General features: G+C 29.5%; 1 protein-coding gene across 2 annotated transcripts in view; it reads left to right on the top strand.

Annotated features, from left to right (window-relative positions):
* The first annotated feature begins 6,924 nt into the window (after positions 1 to 6,924).
* The window catches only part of LOC107438733 (uncharacterized), a 27,449-nt gene continuing 15,190 nt past the window's right edge, over positions 6,925 to 19,183 (top strand). Inside the window, exons 1-3 of one of the 2 annotated variants that reach the window (XM_043047251.2) lie at positions 6,925 to 7,334; positions 14,721 to 14,897; positions 16,845 to 17,038. In XM_043047251.2, coding sequence (XP_042903185.2) covers positions 7,096 to 7,334; positions 14,721 to 14,897; positions 16,845 to 17,038 — 610 coding nt within the window. In that variant the 5' untranslated portion in view covers positions 6,925 to 7,095. Of the gene's footprint in view, positions 7,335 to 13,013; positions 13,381 to 14,720; positions 14,898 to 16,844; positions 17,039 to 19,183 lie in introns of those variants that run through there. The other variant, XM_043047265.2, reaches the window with a different exon arrangement.

Below are 19,183 nucleotides of genomic sequence, written 5' to 3'. Positions count from 1 at the left end.
TAAATTACATGTAACAGGGTTTTTTATTGACTTTTTTCGTCCACTTATTTTTTTGAAACTTTGATTACTTATTTCGAAGAAATTTTTTTTTTTTTATTGTACTTACTTTGCTTTGTATTTGTCCTTTCCTCGAACTAGACCTGCGTCCAGACCACGTGGCGAGTCAGTCAGCAGAAAAAGTGGCGACTTAAATTAATTAAACCACCGGCCCCTTTTTCTGATTTTTTTTTTTTTTAATTGCTTGCAGAATTTTCCTCGAATTTTCAAGTCAGTATGTTTAACTAAATTTTGTCATATCTTTATATTATTCTTATTGTTTAATTAACTTTTTATAAAGCCGTAGATTATTTCTTTTAGGAATATTTTTGAAAACTTATAAAAAAGAAAAGAAAAAAAAGGTCTATTAAATAAATAGGACTTACTGGTATAGGCCACCAACTCATTAGGTTTGAAGAAAAAATGGCTACTATGCTGTTAGAGTCTGCACTGGCTGCCAACTGAAAATTTAAATTTTCAGGTTTACCTGAGACTAAAGACTCTTAGAAAACTGGTCCCATAACTTTAGAAGACTTATTTCTTCCGACCTCGACTAGCAGACTAGCCATTTGAGGAACCTGGAAAAATTTTGGTCTTTGGATTTCACATTGCCAAACCATGGCCAACTAGAACCTCATTCTAGTTGGTCATGGCCTAACCCTAATCCAGAAGATTTGTGGTCTTCGAAACAAAACAACAACAAAAAATCTTCATCATATAATTCTGTTTAAATATTTTCATTTCTGTTGAAGTTATTATGTTAGTTTTTACAGCTATCCAACATTCCTAATTCTTAAGCTTTGTGTATTTAGAAACATTGAAAAAAAAATCACAAAAAATTGTTTGACGAAGGAATAAAGAAACATAATTTCGTCTAATCTTACATTAAGCTAAATATTTTATCTTTTGTTTCGAATTGCTGAATCATATAGTGAAAGTACGGGCAATTTAATTTTCGAGGCGTGCTCATAACAGTATTTCCCAAACACAATTTTAATTTTACGCGTTCATATTTACTGTGTGCACTAGATAAATAATCTAATCTTTAAAAGACGAAAAATTAAAAACGAAAGGTGAAAAAAAATTTCAAATAAACAAAACCCTTATCAATAAAAAGAAAGAAAAAGTCAATATTGAAATTACGAGGAACATTAAGACCTTTTTCACTTCATTCCTGATTTTAATTCAAACATTTGGCTAGATTGGTGACAGTTTAGATTGAATTATGAATATTCTTATTTTATTATACCCTTTTATTTCTCCCTTAAGTATCAATGATTACCTGGTAATGAATTTCTCTCATAACAGCTTTAACTTTTAAAGAGTTTAATATAAATAAAAAAAATTTATGATCATATTTATTATATTTTAAAGGAAGGATTTTAATTCTTCCCTAACATCTTCTGGGTTATTCCTTCTGCAATTATAATTATTATTTATGCTCTGTTTTGTTTTTATTCAACTGAGTTCAAAACATCTATTAACTAATGTTTTATCCAGATAAAATTAGTAAATGTATATCGGTAAAAATGACTAGTTAAGAAAAGTAACCATAAATTTGTAAAATAAAATTATGTTTTATTACTAGGTATCAATATAGTTAATAAAATTTAAATAACTAATTTTTCTCTCTTCTTAAAATAAAAATATTTCTCTTACCTTAAGAGAAATGCATTTTTCTTTAAAATGGAAAAAGAGTAAATTTTTAAAATGACTTTTTTTTCTTACTAGAGTATTAAAATACAAATTTTAAATTAAACAAACAATATTGTTTTAAGAAACCAAATTTATAGACGAGTATATTCCAGAAAATGGATGCATTACCGAAGTCTTAATTAATAATATAGACCGATATTTACTTCACCTGCTTTTTTAAACAGCTGCTTTTACCAGCACCCACGAGTTAGTACATGTAACAAAAATGTAACCAAAAAGCTTCTTGAAGCAGACAATTATTAAGTCTATAATTTAAAATCTCTTTCTCTTTTTACAAGTGATTTTTGATGACTAAGTATTGAAGCCGAACTAAGTAAAATAATGATAATAATAAGCGGGAGAAGATTTGAATGGAAAACATGGGATAGTGGAAGTAATAATCTTAATTTTTGTTGAGCTATTATTTTTTTTAAAATTATGCAATCAAATCAGGAAACATTTGCATTTTGGCAAAATATTGAAGGGGCATGTTCCCCTCCGTGCCCACCCTCCCGACACTACGCTTATAAGACCTTGGACATGACATCGATTGAACCGAACCTTCCTCTTCAGCTACCGCAAATCTCATTCTTTTTTCATACAAATGTAATTAAAGCTGGAACGAGTTTTCATCTCTGCTTAAATCTATCGCTTCATGAATTAAATACGCATACATTTATTGTAAACTTTTCTATTTGTTAAGAATATATTTACTCCCATCGTATCAAGGCGTAAAAAGGCTCGGGAGCTGTCTCTATCTATCACAAATTAGACAAAATTTATATTATATATTTAGTCACAGTGCAACTTTTTAGAAATATTAAATTTCAGTAAAGCTGCTCCTTGAAAATTTTGATCATCGACAAATCTTCAGTTTTGTTCTTTAAGAAGAATAGCTAAATATTTATTTTAATTGTATTAAACATTATATATGTTATCTGTCTTAAAAGGTCTAGCTTAAAAGATAAATCACGATACGGCATGTTTATTATCAGCTAATATAATTTAAGTGTATACTCATGGTTATTAACTCACAGATTATGACTCATCCTTGCTTACGACATAAATCAAGTTAAATCTATCCTGTTATATCCTGTATTGCGTTAAAATAACTCAGCGGTTTCCAGCTTACATGAGGCCGGGGACCGCAATTAAAAACATCAATCAAATGGCGGGCAGCAATTTTTTCAAAAAAATATTTTTTTCGACTTATTATTCATTATAGCAACAACAACAAAAAATTCTAGAGCATCCGAAACTAATTTAATTTTTATTTTCCGCTCATGCAATATTGAATTCAAAAAATTTAAATAAAACACGATATCCATTACCTTCTGTATGCGTTTTAAAATTTACAAATGTAAATAATTTCGTCCCAAATGAGTGGTCTTAAAAAGTTAAATCGGAGAATTTCTTCGAGAAAATTTCTGATACGTACATGCTAAATTATGTTCACAAAATACAGAAAAAAAGAGGAACATGCACGATTATTTTTGTATTGGAATAAATATTTTCTTGGATGCAACGCAAAACTGAGAAATTAATTTTTTTGCACCGTTGATATGTGAAATTTCACAGAAACGAAGAAATTAGGGTTTTTTTTAGCGGAAGAAAAGTATTTTAAACCCATATAAATTTTTTACTAAAATTGTCCCCCAAAAAAGGACTACTAGTATATTTTAGTTCGCGGGCCGCAAAAAAAGGATTCGCGGGCCGCCAGTTGGTAACCATTAAAATAGCTTATCTCCTTAAAGGTGCTTCGTCTTCGTTTTCTAATTTTTGAGTTTACCGTTAGAAGTGCTATGATCATCCTTTAACTAATCGGAAGAGATTGACTTTTGTACTTCATTGAATTAATTAAACATTTTATAGTTTTTCTTATAACTTGGTGTTCTTTACCACTTATTATGTACACATTGCTTCTCACTAATAGTCCTAAAAACTGTGAATGTTATCAACAATAATAAAAGCAACACAACCAGCAGAAGATAATTGCTGCACAACCAACAAATGATAATTTTTAAATGTCTAGAAGTTGATTAATTTATTTTTCCCTCAAACGACGATTTTTGGAGTGAAGAAGTTTAGTAAACCTGTTACGGCAAAACATAAAATTTTATTGGTACAAATGCTGAAATACCTGTTACGGTTTTTTTTTTAAAAAAAAGGAGAGAAAAGTAATGAAAAATATAAACTAAAGAATTTTCTAGTATGGAATATCATTTGACGGATGAAATGGAATAGAAATGGTGTTTTGAATTGATGTTTCAAAGTCTTCTAGATATAATGCAAGAAAAGATAATACTTATTTTTATTTGTAAAAAACTGACTCATCAGTTCGTCATAGCTTAAATATATTTTAATGGTAGTATCGTTGGGATTCGTTTTAGATTCAGAAATATTCTATTAAACCTCAAGATAAGAGTAGGTGATGAATATCATAATCGAGCACACGCGAACGATTTAAGAGAGTAGCAACAGAGTTGGGAGAATCCGTTGTGGGCGTCATAAATTTAGTCAAGAAGTCTCAAGATCAGGGTCGGATTAAGAGCCTAAGCGCTCAAAGGATTTTGATGTTCCTTAAATGTAATTAAAAATATCAACATAGATAGAGAAAAATATTTTTCTTAAATAAAATTAAAGTAATTTTACAAAAGTAAATTTATATAACTGCAAAATTGAACAGTGAACTCCTTTAAAGAATTATCAACGCTAACCACATATTTTGTGATCTTAGAGCCGAACTAAAATTATTTTGGCAATTCTGATATTTTATTTTTAAAAAAGTTCCCTGTCTCACAAGCTATTTCTTTTTTCATTTCAATTCTATGAAATATAACATAATTTTTTATACAAATTTTCCGGGTGTTCCGTAATATCGTTTAATATGCTTTATTAATCTTTTCGAAAAAATAAGTGAAAAAAAATTTTTTTTTCTTTATTGTGGATCTTAAGTTAATATTTATGTAAAAAAAAAAAAAATATTGACCTTTAACGAATTTTTCTAGAAAATAAAAAAACTTACAAAAGGTTAATACTGCATAAAAATGGAAATAATAATCAATAAAATTACTAAACAACTTTTCTTTTATCTCTGACAGTGTTGGGAAGCCTGTAATAATTCTCTGTGAATTTAAAAAAGTTTCCTTATTACCTACAGCATTTATTATTATTAACTGAATTAACTCGCTTTCGTATTTATAAAGATGGTAATATGCAATTGAAATTTCTACTACTTTTCGATTAGCTAGAATACTCAAATCTGTACTTAAGCTCGGTACTTACTGAGAATTCAAGTCGTTTCCTGACCACAACAAACAGAGTTTATAAACATTTTATCGGCACATAGGACGTATCATAGTAGGCAAAGTGCTCCAAGTTCTACCAGCATTCTATTGACAAAACAAGTTACGATTGCTTCCGGACCACCGAAAGCTAAGTTTATCGCCATTTTATCACTAAAGAGAATTTTTTACGTTAAACAAAACTTCGAATTTTTTTCGTTTTATGAGTAGTCTACAAATCAACAAATTTCTACTGTGTCTGATGACAATTCAATTCACATTTGTTTCCTAAAAATTTCAAAAACAAAATTTATCTCCATTTTATTGACAATCAAAATTATGACCATTTTCAAACATTAACAGGTTCAAAACCAGAAAAAATAAAATATAAAATAAAAATTGTAAGAACTATGTTTTTAGGTGGACAAAAAAGAAAATAATAATTTTATTTTTGTCACTCCTGAAACGAAAAATATGAAACGAATAAGCTTTCCCCCCTCTCCGTCTTTAGAAGGTGATGCGTTCTACGATTTTTGTTTCAGGAGTGTTAAAATCGAATTATTTTTTCCCCGCTAACGTGAAAAACGTAGCGTTTAATACATTATAATGCAAAATAAAATATTTATTACAATCAATTATTAATTACACTCTATTCATTTATTACAATCAATCAGAAATATTCTACACCTTTAATATGTTGAATATATAATTAAAGTTCGTAAATAATAATAAGTTAACTTTATAATTAAATCGTTATAAGTTATTTCATTTTGATTTCTCTTTTTTGAAAATTAACAACAGAAAGTGAGTTTTGTATTTAAGTCATAGACTGATAGAACGATTGCTTTATAACGCACAAATATGCTTGTATTAAATACTAATTTTACTGTAAATTCTCAAATAGTCAGGGAAAGAGCTTAACGAAAAGAAAAAAAAATTGTTTTATTTATTTATATTTGTTTTTTTACGCCAGTCGTAAAGACTTCGAAGAATCTCAGCGGGTTCTTGCTTCTTTTTCTACTCTTGTTGCATTATTAAAACTTAAAAAAAATGAATACTTTTGAAATCAAATCAAATCTCCTTGAACATGAAATAAACGAAAAAAATACTGATTCAAGATAGAGTGGCAATGTTCAATCTGTTTTGGTTTTAAATGCTAAATTTTCTGGTGTATGCGGAAAATTAGTGACTGATGTATCTCCTAATCCTGCAATCGGTTTAAAAGAATAAATCAATTAATGAATCTTTCTTTTATTAGCCCTTCCACTTTTTTGGAACAGAAGTGGTCACCAAGAAGGGCAATTTAAAAGGGTCAAGTTTATATCTTATTGAATAGTATTTTTCGCTGAAAAACGACAAAAGTATAGGGTGGCAATTAGAGGTCCCCAAAATGTTTTAGCGAAGAAAAGGATGTTTTAACACGTCAGTGTAGTAAATCAATTTGTAACACTTGTTTACACAAAGTTTCTTCTCTGATCCACCGTCGTTTCATATATGCTATCGACAATGCAAGTGGTCCTTTAGGAAAACAGCATTGGTCATTTTGTGGATAACGGCAATACATAACTTTTCTTTTTTCCCCCTGAGATTGAAATAAATAGACTACAATAACAATTTAGTTTAAACCATGATCTTATGTTAGAGCTTAGAATCAAAAAAAATTTGCGAAGAAGATTTCTAGAAATATATTTTTCTTCATTGGCTCTGTGTGGTGCCCCCCTAAGCAGGTGCTTAGTATGCTTAATGGTTTTTACGGCCCTGGCAATAACGATGAAAACGAAGAAGCATATCAAATTGGTGATCAAAAAATCCGTCAACCAAGCCAAGAAACACCATTTTGCATGCAGTGAGATTTGTTTCAGAATTAGCTTCTGAAGAAGCTAAAATGAAACAAACGTAAGCAGCTAATAGCGTTCTGCAACGACAAAATCATTTTCAAACAAATAAATAAATTCGAACCGTAGCAACGTAAATATCACTGTTTTCTTTGACAAAATTAACATCCTTAACCAGATTTATTGAACGTGAGATTTATGAAACTACGTGTCATACTTTTTACATTTACTTGCAGGTAAAGAAAATGGATCACTTCTATCTTGGGAGACTATTTTCTTCTGTTGATGAGTTAAAAGCAGTTATGCGACAATATAAAGATGAAACAAAAGTAGAACTTGTGATCCGAGATTGTAAATATTTGCATAATAGTACAAAGCGAGAAGCCACAGCTAATCGTGCTTTGAGTTATAAAAGCTTAAAATTATGCTGTATTCGTGGTGGTCGGACATTCGTATCTCGTGGAAGAGGTTTTAGAAATAGAGTGTAAGTATATATTTATTTTATATTTTACTCCTTTGAATAATGTATATTTGACTAGTTATAATATTATAGGCTATACTACTTTACTTACGTTGCACTATAACTGCACAATAGGCTATTTTATAATTTTTCCCCATTGCCTATGAGCTAATCTACAATTTATGACCCAATTCTGAACTATTAGAGTTCAACTGTGTAGCCTTGTAATTTGGAAGTAAACTGAGAAGACAAAGCAATTCCTGAATCAAGCATTTGGCCAAACTACCCTTCACTGCGGATTGTTAATAGAAACTACCCACATTTATGTTACTTAGAGGAGAAAAACCACAAGAGCCTCCCATTGTNCGGTGGGTGCCATGGCTGGATGAACTGACATGGAATGACCCAGAGGAGAAAAACCACAAGAGCCTCCCATTCTTAGTCCGACAGCTAGGGGATTTCAACTCATGATCTACTTATCCAGGTGTCTGTCCAAGCCAAATTTACTACCTTTTAACAGTACCTTCACAAATTAAACTTTTTTCACAAAATACTTTCCATTAAAATTTTATTTTTGTATCCCGTAAGAAATGACGAATCCATATTTTTAGCATATTTTGTGTTGAATTTTTAATACAGGGTGCATAGCGTTTGTAAAAAGTGCTTAAAGGTGCTTTTTTGGGGATTTCGTTTTTAAAAGCTTTTAAAGGTGCTTTTTTCAGCTGGTGTTTTTAAAAAGTGCTTTTTTTCCGAATATTTTTTTCTTCCCTTCAGTGATATCTGGTGGATCCCATGCATTTCACGCAAAATGGGGAGTTTGCTACGTAATAATTCACGCGGACTTCATTTCGTACCCACGTTATGACTTGCGCATGCGCGCACACTTGAAACCGAAACCCGAGTGCTCCAATTCAGATAGAGAATATCAGATCCTTATGAAATTTTTTTCTTTATTTTAGTTTTGTTCTTGTTTATTTTATTTTACTTCTAATACTTTTTATGATGTAGGGGGTAAGGGTACTTTTGTTCTGAGTTCAGGGTCAAGTTGAATTCACTTGGTGATGTGGGAAAGTACTGATTGTTTCGATTTACGNACACACCTTTCCAAGAAAACAAATATTATTATCATTTCAAAAAAAGACTTTCTGATATTTTTCACTAGAGTTACATTATTTTTAATTTAACTTTTGTAACTTAGTGATAATAGTGCTTGAAAAGTTTTTAAAAAGTGCTTATTTTTGATTCAAAGATTTGGCTACGCACCCTGTAATATAATTTTTAATTTTCACAAATTATATCTAAATTTTCACAATATAGGTACCTTTCAGAAAAACCTAGACAGAACCTTGTTATCACTGAGGATGTTTTATGTCAGCATTGAGGTCTGTGTGAGCTTCGAGCAGAATTTGTATCTACCAGCAACAGGTGGGATTTGAACCTGGGTCACTAAATAGGGAGGCAAACTTTATATCCCCAAAGCCACCACGGCTCCAACACTGGGCTATTGGCAATGGTCTGAGTCTAAGTAGAATCTGACAGTGATATAAGAAAAACCATTTATAATTATAATAATAAAATCTGTCAATTTTTGTAAGCTTTTCTAGAATCGGTAGGTGTTAGTGATAATGTATATTGTCACATGTGTGATACTTTGAGTAATTTAAGAGCTTCAATCACAAAATTTACAATAATAATAAGTCTAATTTGAACTAGTGTGACACTGATAAAAACAATTTCTTAGGAATAGCTTTTTTTAAGGCAAAGTAATATTTTTTTAAGCTCTCTGCAGACGCCTCTGCCATGCAGTGGCCTGTGAGGTAGTAAGGCAGTGGCGCAGTTATCACATTTGTATAGAGGTACCTCATTTGCTTACTGATGTTGAGGGCTGTAGCTAGGATTTTTTTCGTCATGTACAACTTATATATATATATATACATATATTTATACAATCTAACTCCTCTATTTATTTTCCTTTTAATCTGCTAAGTGACCGAAATTTTTTTTGAGGAAGTAAACGTTCATATAATGCAAAAAGAATATATTCTATAGGGAAAAGAATCAAAGTGGGACTGTAAAAAGTGTTTTTAATATATAATTGTTTTAATTGTTATCACATTTAAGTATACATTTAAACGTTGAAAATTATCAGAGTAACTTTTCAATTCTTTTTCTCCCCTTTTGTAAGTCTAAAATAAAATAATATTACTAAAGTTTTAAAAAAAAATAAAATTTGAAAAATGCTTAGTTAAGAAACATATAATAACGATGAGAGCAATGATTTTACTAACCAATAGATTTCGAAAATTATTAAAAAGTTCAGGGATGAGATTTTTCCGCTTTTTAGCTGATTTCTGCTTTTTTCACTTTTATCTCTTGAATTTCAGCTTTTTTATCAAAAATTCAGATTTTTCTAAAAATTTCACTTTTTTTTATAAGTATTCCGCTTTTTCAGAAAACTCACCCATTTTCAAAGAGAAACACAAAATTCAAACTACATAGCTACCAATCCTTTCTCATTTTTACTTATTTTAGCTATTTTCTCCCCTTTTACTCGCAGCAGATAAGATTTTCCGAATTTTTTACCCGCCCTCCAGATAGATCCGATTTTTGTAGTTCAAACGACGCTGTTTCTGACAAGCCATTTAGAGGTCCCAAGCCTGGAGTCTGCCAATATCTCGATTCTTATTCACACGATTTTAATATCAAACATAGCTTTTCATATTTGCGTGTTGAGATTCTTATTCACGCGATTTGAATATTGTACGTCGTGCTTCGTATTTACGCCTTTTTAAAAACCTATGAAGCGATTCGTATTCCCGCAAGTTTAAAATTCAATGTCTTGATTTGCTCATGCTGTTTATAATATCAAACATTGATTTTCATTTATACGTGATTTTAAAATAAGGCATTGGGATTCGCATTCACGCATTCTAAAAATTATGCATCATAATTCTTATTTATGCAATCTAAAAATTACGCATCATGATTCGTATTTACGCGATCTAAAAATTATGAATCGGGATTTGTATTTACGCGTTTTAAAAATTCTATATCCCAGTTTGTATTTTCTCATTTTCAAAATCGTATATCTAGTTTCATATTCATGTGATTTCAAAATCCATAATTGTTATTCATATTCACACAATTTTAAGATCAACTCTCGCGATTCTTGTAAGAAGTAAATTTTTTTTAAAAATTAGTTACTATAAAAGTGACTGTTTTTCTAACGACGATTATTAGTATGTATATGTAAGTGTTACAACATCAGAGAAACTGGAAGGGAATATATTCAAAACTTACATTCTGTGCTTGCAAAGAAGAAAAAATAGGATTTGTCACAAGATGTTTGAAAATGGACTAACGACTAAATATAGCAAACATAAAAGATATAGGAAACAAAAGCAATAACTTAAAAAGGGATTCAATTTAATTTTTTTTTGTTGGAAAAAGAGTTAATAGTTAAAAGAGTTAACTCATCATCAAAATTTTATTTGTAATTGCTGTTATTTATGCTATAAAATGCAAAATTCTTATCAAATAAAAAACAATTATCTAAACAGTTGCTGATTGTCATGTAATTTTTCAAACTAAAATACCAATTTTTGTATGTTAAGGAGTTACTATATATTTCTACTTCACTGTTATTGATATGTTTCAAAGGGCTGTAGTTAGATTAGACTATAACATGAACATAATGATTTGGTCCATTGTTAAAGTTTTTTTTCCCCAATATAATTTAAAAAGTAATATTACTGATATATTTGCTATAAATCACATAACAGTATTTATTAAAAGAAATGAAATATTAATGTATATTCTCAGTAGTTTTAATTTGCTAAACCAAGTAGTTTTTCAAGTAATAATTGTCTCTTATGTGAACTGAGGAAAAATATAATTTCCAGCTTTATTTTTTCAATTGGTAATTTTTATTTTCACTAAATGTTAAGTATCAATGTAGTCGTTTTTATAATAATAGATTAGTACGCAATTGTATGTCAACACATTATTTATTACCTTAAACTGTCTGGAATTTATTATTAAAGGGCTGCGCTTGCGTAAAATTTACTATCGTGGAAATTCAGCTTTTTTGCCTTTTGGCTAATCTCATCCCTGAAAGTTTTATTATTAAAGAAATATATATCTATTTCTTAAAAGAATACTTTCACTACTTTTAAATTCTAAGCAAAATCATCGATTGAAAAAAAATATTTTTAATTAGTTGTTTATATGTAATAGTAAAATAAATGAGTGACATTAAAAAATGACTTAATTGATAAATTTAATTATTTGTTATCAATAAATACTTGAAAGAACGATAGATAAAACGATATATACTTACTTTCAAACTAGGCAAACTACACTTTCTCTATACGAGTCAGTTCCCTTTTCTTAGAAATGGTGAAATGTCCCCCCACCCTGCTGGTTTCTGAGGGGAAAAAAACGCCTTGTCTGCTGGAGGGAAAAAAATTACGCTTTTCTTTCCTTTTTTATAATGTAAAGTGTAATTGTGGTATTTGTATGATAATAACAATGAAAAAAAAAGTTTTGATGACTTCTGAAATGGAATACATGGAGAGGATAATTTTCATTTGCTGCTAAACACAGGAAATTTGAAAATACTCTACTTTCCCCCCAAAAAATGTGTGAAATTGTAGATACTGATTTTATATAAATTATAAATAGATTTAGATATTATTACATTTAACATGAAAGTGTTAACTGCATGTTGGACAAAAAAAAAAAAAACAAAAAAAATTTGATTTTAATTTATTGATCACAGCACCTGTAATGCTGTTTGAACTAATGTAAAATCTAAATAATTTGAACTACATAGTAGAATATTTTTTTATAATTTCTAAAATTCTTAACATAATGTGGGTATTAATGATTAAGATTTTAAAATTTAAATGTGGTGACATTCGATCTGTACATAGAGGTGATGTCGGAAAGCTTAAGGTTAATAATCGACACTGATTTTCTCCGCAGCCAGATAATTTCTTCATCACTAAGAGATTAATACTTATCTTTTAAAAATCATCCTAACAATTATTTAGGATTCAAAAATTCCCCTCATAAATCTTTAAATATACTTTTGAACGAAAATATGGTCTGTCTCAAATAAGCGAGAAAAAAGTTCTTTATTGTAAGATAAATATCTTAAGCTGAAAAATTATCAAAGGAAATGCAAGCAAATGAAACTTTTTACTGAAACTCATAAAGAGAAGAAAAACTAAAAAAATGAGGTTCTGTTGTAACTGAAATAATTTGCAATATATGCAGCTGGTTTTGTCATGGAAGTTGGTTTATGATATCTATTATTGAAAGAGGTAATACCTAACTTGTAGAATTTTGTATTTTCTTAAATATATCGAGCAACGCTAAATTTCATCACATTATAGTTTAAGTTGTAGATGATTTTTTTTCCACTTTAAAGAAATTCAAAAAAAAAATAATTTTTTCAAATTGTTTAAAACTAAATATAATATTTATTAACTTATTAGTAATTCAATATGATTATTTAAGTAGTAACTTGGATAGATTATTTAAGTAGGTCTAACCTTTTTTAAAGCAAAATTATCTGTAGGTCTAATCTTGCAAAAAAAAAAAAAATTTTTTTTCGCTTTTGCACCACTGCATAGCGTCTACTTCGCGATCTGTCAGTGACATAAATATGACGAAGCCTCCTTTTCCTGAGCACAAGATGTATGTTACAGAAATAAGCAGCTGGAAATGTTCAGAACACGCAATGATTCTTTTTCTATTTTGTAAATAATGATGATCGAATTTAGTTTTCTGCGAAGCTAAATGTTATATTTTTTATTGTTTGCTTGTTACCGTTCGTAAAAAGAATGTACTACTTTTACCTTGGAAGAAAATTTTCTTCTTATGATGAACTAAAAGCAGTTCTTCAACGAATGAAACAAGAAGAATTTGTCATCAGAAAATCTAGTTTTAATGCAAGAAGTAAAAAACCATTTAATAAAGCTTTGTGTTTCCACTATGTTAAATTGGTATGTATTCGTGGTGGTCCGAATTTCATCCCTCGAGGAAAAGGCTTTAGAAATAGAAAGTTAGTATACTTTTTATTTGTAAAGCCAAAGTTACCCTTTCTAGTTTTAGAAACACAACCTGGTTATTGTGAAGATTTTGGATCCATTTCTCACTCCATTCATACCCATCACTCCATTTCATATTCACCATGATCTCTAAACTGTGCAGTTTCATGTATGATCGTGAGGGTCACCCTCATGCTGAGGAGTTTGCTGTTCTTTTGGACAAAGTATCCAATGTGTTGGATAGAGTCTAACCGCCCAATGTCGTGGGGCCATCTCCTCCGATGCCCCAAACTTTAATCCAATACTACTGGATTAGAATGGGACAGGATATTATGGAACAAATATTATCATTGGACATGCCAGAATACTTTTTTAAAGAGCCGGACAATTGCTCTATTTGTTTGGACTTGATGTTCAGCCCCGTACAATTTAAATGTGGACTAAACGGTATTGTGGAACTTACATCTTTAACTTTTTAAACCGTTTGTATGACTTTGCCTAAATTGTGCGCAAGTTGGATGTACCATCTTCTGCCGTAGTGTTGAGCGAATATGAAGGTTCCATAGCCTGGTGAGTATGGGTATTTTCTGGCAAGTGTTGACTCTTAAAAATGGAAGCGAGAAGGCTTTCAAACTTTAATCCAATACTACTGAATTAGAATGGGACAGGAAATTATGAAACAAATATAATCATTGGACATGTCAGAATACTTTTTTAAAGAGCCGGACAATTGCTCTATTTGTTTGGACTTGATGCTCAGCCCCGTACAATTTAAATGTGGACATTTGTTCCATGAACAGTGTATCAACAGATGGTGTGAGGAAAACAATTCCTAACTTTGAAATTGTTCTCCGTAAAAAAAAATCTGGCGAGGCCCTTTTATGGGGCTTCGTCTCATTTCTTTAGTCGTATTGTATAGTCAAGCTTGGGCTGCTCATGCTGGGGACTCTTGTTCTTCAAAAGCCCACAGAATGCACTTTTTCTTCAAAAGCACAAGTCTTTTGCTTCGTTTTAGCTAACTTTGAACAGCTCATGTCCACAGAAATCCCCGATGCTACTTAAAACTCAAGTCTTTTATTTTAGCCCACCTTGGATAGCTCATGTCCACCCTTATTCTTTGAAAATCCACAAAATTCCCCTATTCTTCTAAAACTCACCTTTGTTTTAAGCTAACCATCACAACGCATGATTTTTGATGGGGTCAATTTCAGTTTTGTGGAAGATTTTAAAAGGGGCCCGGTGCTCAGCTATTAAATCGAGCGACTGTAGTTCTTTTTTTTCTTTAGAAAGGCCATTATGAATAAAATAATATAAAATCATTGTAATGTACTTAAAATTGTCTTTTATTTTTTAGGAGCTTGAAAGTAGGCTGTAATGCTTTTGTCTCTTTAAATTTATCACATTGTGGTCAATATTTACGAGTGAAGAAAATATGTCTTGATCATAATCATAAAATTGAACTGAGACCCCCATCTAAAATGGAAAAAAGGACAGAACGACGAAGACAGAGGCTTATAGAACGTATGAATGTGTATGTTAAACTTAGTTTAATACAACTGCTTTAATGTATATTGCTCATTTTTTGCTAAGACTAAACAATTAAAATTTGAAATTATGTGTATATTCGTAAAATTTCTATAATGCACGATACACAGATGTGTTTTTAAGTGCTCAAATTCCTATTACAATGACAATTGTGTGTTCTCTATAAGAATTTTTGAATAATTTAGACAAAAAAAAATTTTCTTGCTCTTAAATTTAGCGCAGAATTTAAGTTTACTGTTAACTTTTAGAAAACTTTCAAGCGTTCGTAAATTTATTTAAAAGTGTTCAGTGAGAAATTTTTTTTTATCTATTCTTTCTCTATCTGAACAAATTTTATTGCTAAAAAGTAAATTTTGTTAGCAATGAATACTATATAGTTATCATGATGGGAATAAAATAAATAACCTATTTTGATGAAGGTAAGAATATTTCATAAACCAATAACTAAATTTCCGTATACAAGTATAGAAAAGTACAACCTTGTGCAAAATACTATTTAAAATTTCAAATATTGCCTTTTTTTATGCAATTTTTCACTTTTAACATTCCGTTAACATTTTAAAATCTTTTGAAAGTATAAAAATTTATTAATCACATGTTTTTGAGTCTATTTTCTATGAGATCTATCTCCATCTGGACAATTTTTTCCTAAAAAACAATTCATGCAAAAGCTTTCTCAGCCTGAATGTGATTTGTTTAATTGAAACTGACCAAAGTATGCAAGAATATTTCAAAAAGTAATGACAAAATCCTTATACTAAGTAATAGAGAATTATAAATATGTGTGGAACATTACTTAACTTCAAAATTAGCCTTTTCTGCCCTTTCATCTTTATTACGCTTTTGTCACATATTGTTTCACATTTCTCTTCTATTATTTGCATATTTTTCTCTCAATTTGTGTGAACTTATTAAGAAAAGATGCATAACCATATTTGTATAGTGAACCACAAAAATTAGAAAATACCATGTTCATGCCAACATTAACATTAAACTGTAAAGTAGAAATTTACAAATACATTTAGTTTCTGTTGAAAATTTATGGTAAGAAATGTTTAATTTATTATTTTTTTATTTAATCATAAACAATTAAAATGTATAAATAAAAATATTAAATGTAAATAAATCTAGCCAGGCATAGAGATGTAGTTATAGAATTATTCTTACAATTAAATAACAAAATTAGAAAAATTTTATAAGTTATGCAGAATGAACAGTTTTGTTTACCCCAAAATTCAACTATTATTTAACTTTTTTTCAATAAACAAGCTCTGTTACTGCCATATCATATAACTATAACATATATTAATAAGATGGAATTGATTGCAACCAGAATTTGATACACTAAGGCAGACTGGTGTTAGTCATGTAACTTATTGTTTGAAAGTATGGCTGGAGGGGGATTTTTTTTTTTTTTGTTGTTGCTATGTTTTGAAATTTGATAATTATCCATTTTGCTGGCGCAGGCGATGAAGTCACCAATGTCACTAAGCGTCCATAAATCCAATTTTATTTATTTTTTGTTTTCATTTTTTAGGTGACAGCAATTTCTTTAAGCATCTAAAAATAACGAAATAAAATACTTTAATTTACTTGCGTAAAAAACAAAAATAGAAATGTACATCATATATTTATTAGTATTAAAGACAGTTCAGAGCCATGTCAAAAGGCTTCAATAACATGTGAAGTGTTTTCAGGGACGGCAATAATATAACCAATTAAACTGTAATAATTTTTCTTTCTTAAACAATGCAGTTTTTTATCAACCACTCTTTTCTTTCTTTTTAAATGTAAATATGAAGCTTGTTGCATTTTAGATATACATATAATTCCTTAGGTTTTTCTTGACTAAATTTTTGAAATAATATTTTCTGCCCCACAAAGAATTAAGTATTTTTCTTGTAATATGCATTTAAAAAATTTTTTTACACAGTTCATATGAAGAAGCTGTTATTTTGGAAAGAATGAAAGTTTCTGCAAAGCAAGGCTTAGTTGGACCTTTGGATGAAGATTCTGTTTTTTGTGAAAAGGCTTCTGAATCTTCTGATAATTTTGAAAGTGAAAGTACTGATTTTACATCAAATTTAAACTTCAAGCAGGATGTTTGTACTGCAGATAAAAATATTAGTAAGATCAAGTTGTTTTCATATACCCATTTAATTGATTATATATATTTTTAAACCAAGCAACACTTTATTATATCATAGATTTCTTAATCACTGATTTGTAAACATAAGTTGACACAAGTTATGTATTGTTGCAGAGCTTTACAAATAATTGTTTAAAATTCGTGATATTAAATTCATAATGTGTATTTATCAAGAAAAGGGTGTGCTGAATCCTTTTTATTTTCAAGAAATAAAGTGTTGAGATTTTAGATTTCTATCTTTTTTTCTGAATAAAAATCTTAACAGGCTCCTGAAATTTAAAGATTTGAAGCTTTTAAAGTATTCTTTTTTAATGTTAAAAAATTTAAAAGAGCATCTATTGACAATAAGATTGGCATGAATTAGATCTCTTGATTAAAATTGTGATTAAATCTCTTGGTTAAAATTGTGATTTAAATCCTTTTTTTTTAAATTATTGATTTAAAAACTATTAATTAAAACCAACTAAATGTTTTATTTGAAAATTATTAAGTATTAGTATTAAGAAAATTATTACGCATTAGTATTTCTTTATGCAATATAATTAATAAATATATTTAAACTGTCTAACAGTTTCATTGATCATGAAAGTTTTTTAGATAGATATGATAAAAAAGGGATCTATGTAAGTTATTATACATCAAAATAGACCTTTTTCTTCTTTTTTTTTTTTAAAAAAAAAGACTGACAATAGATAAGAGTGTGATAAAATATTTTAAATTAGAACTTTGCATTAATAACTTAAATTAGAACTTTGCATTAAAAATAATTTGCGGGCAACACACAGATTTCAATTATATCCATTTATTTATATGTTTATTGAAATACAAGTTTTTTTTATATTACAGTTAGCACTTGTTGATAATTAAGAAAAACTTTTTCCACCTAGAGTAACAAAATAATTTTTTTTTTTCAGTTATGTTTTCTGATTATGAGTTCTATCAATTGGTTATCTAATTGTCAAATTGCCTTCCCTGTCTTTAAAAGTCATTAGAATGTAGAATTTGAACAAAATTAACTATGATTTTATTTATTCAGTAATTACAGTCAATTCGCTATAACTCGAAGTACGATAACTCGAATATTACTATAACTCGATTTTTTTATGAGGTCCCGACCCTTTTATCTTCAATTTCATGTTAATTATTCTTGATTACTCGAATTTTACTCCCTTTAACTCGATTTTTTTAGATCTTTAGAAGCAGGAAAAAGAACCTAGGAGCTGATATCTTGTCCCTTCCTTTGCAACACACACACAATGTCTTTCGCACTCTTCATGGAGAAGCTAAAGCTGTCCCTCTTTAAGTATGTGAACAGTGGTTAAATCAGGGTTGCCACAGGCGACTAAAATGCGACTATTTGCTACTATTTTCAGCCTTAAGCGATTATGGCGACTTTTTTTGCCTGAAAAGGCTAGAAAAGCAACTACTTTCAGGAATAGGCGACTATTAGGAGACTTTTTTACTCTTAGCTAAGTTTTTTCGCATAAATGAACGTTACTTTTCAGAACGTTAATAAAGGAAAGCGAACTTTTATACAATTATTTATGTCCAAAAATTTATATTTCCATTAGATTTAATAAAGTATACTTGTTATTCTCTTTTCTCCGAGGAGCAGTTTTGTTATTTTTAATTGTTTTTTTTCCTTCTATTAACATTCATATTTTATTGGAATTCGACTCTTATTTAGGTACCCATTTTCTAAGATGTATACCTTTTTATATTTGTACAAAACTTTTTTGTAAAAATATAAAAAGGTATACATTTAGAATTGGAGCATAGATAGGACTGGGCGATAAATCGATGTATCGCGAAATATCGATTTAACGCATATATCGGTAGGCCGATGTAGTGACTTTCGTTTTAGGCGATGCATCAGAAATTTGATTTAAACAGCCGGAATAAGGCTACAATCGCGGTTTAACTATTTAATATGCAAGGATCCTTGACTAGGCTAGCGCTGTTACCGCACTGACGAAGACGATTTTAATTTCGTCTTGCTGCAGAGATGTAGATAGCGTTTTGCTATAAAGATGATGTTAGTTTCGTGATGTTGAATGACGAAGAGCGAATTGAATCCCAGTTTCGTGCGAGGATCAGCGTTGTTATTTTGTTATAGCTAACAT

This window comes from Parasteatoda tepidariorum, chromosome 1 (assembly GCF_043381705.1).
Source record: "Parasteatoda tepidariorum isolate YZ-2023 chromosome 1, CAS_Ptep_4.0, whole genome shotgun sequence".
NCBI lineage: Eukaryota > Metazoa > Arthropoda > Arachnida > Araneae > Theridiidae > Parasteatoda > Parasteatoda tepidariorum.
This window is presented reverse-complemented; position numbering and strand designations above follow the sequence as displayed.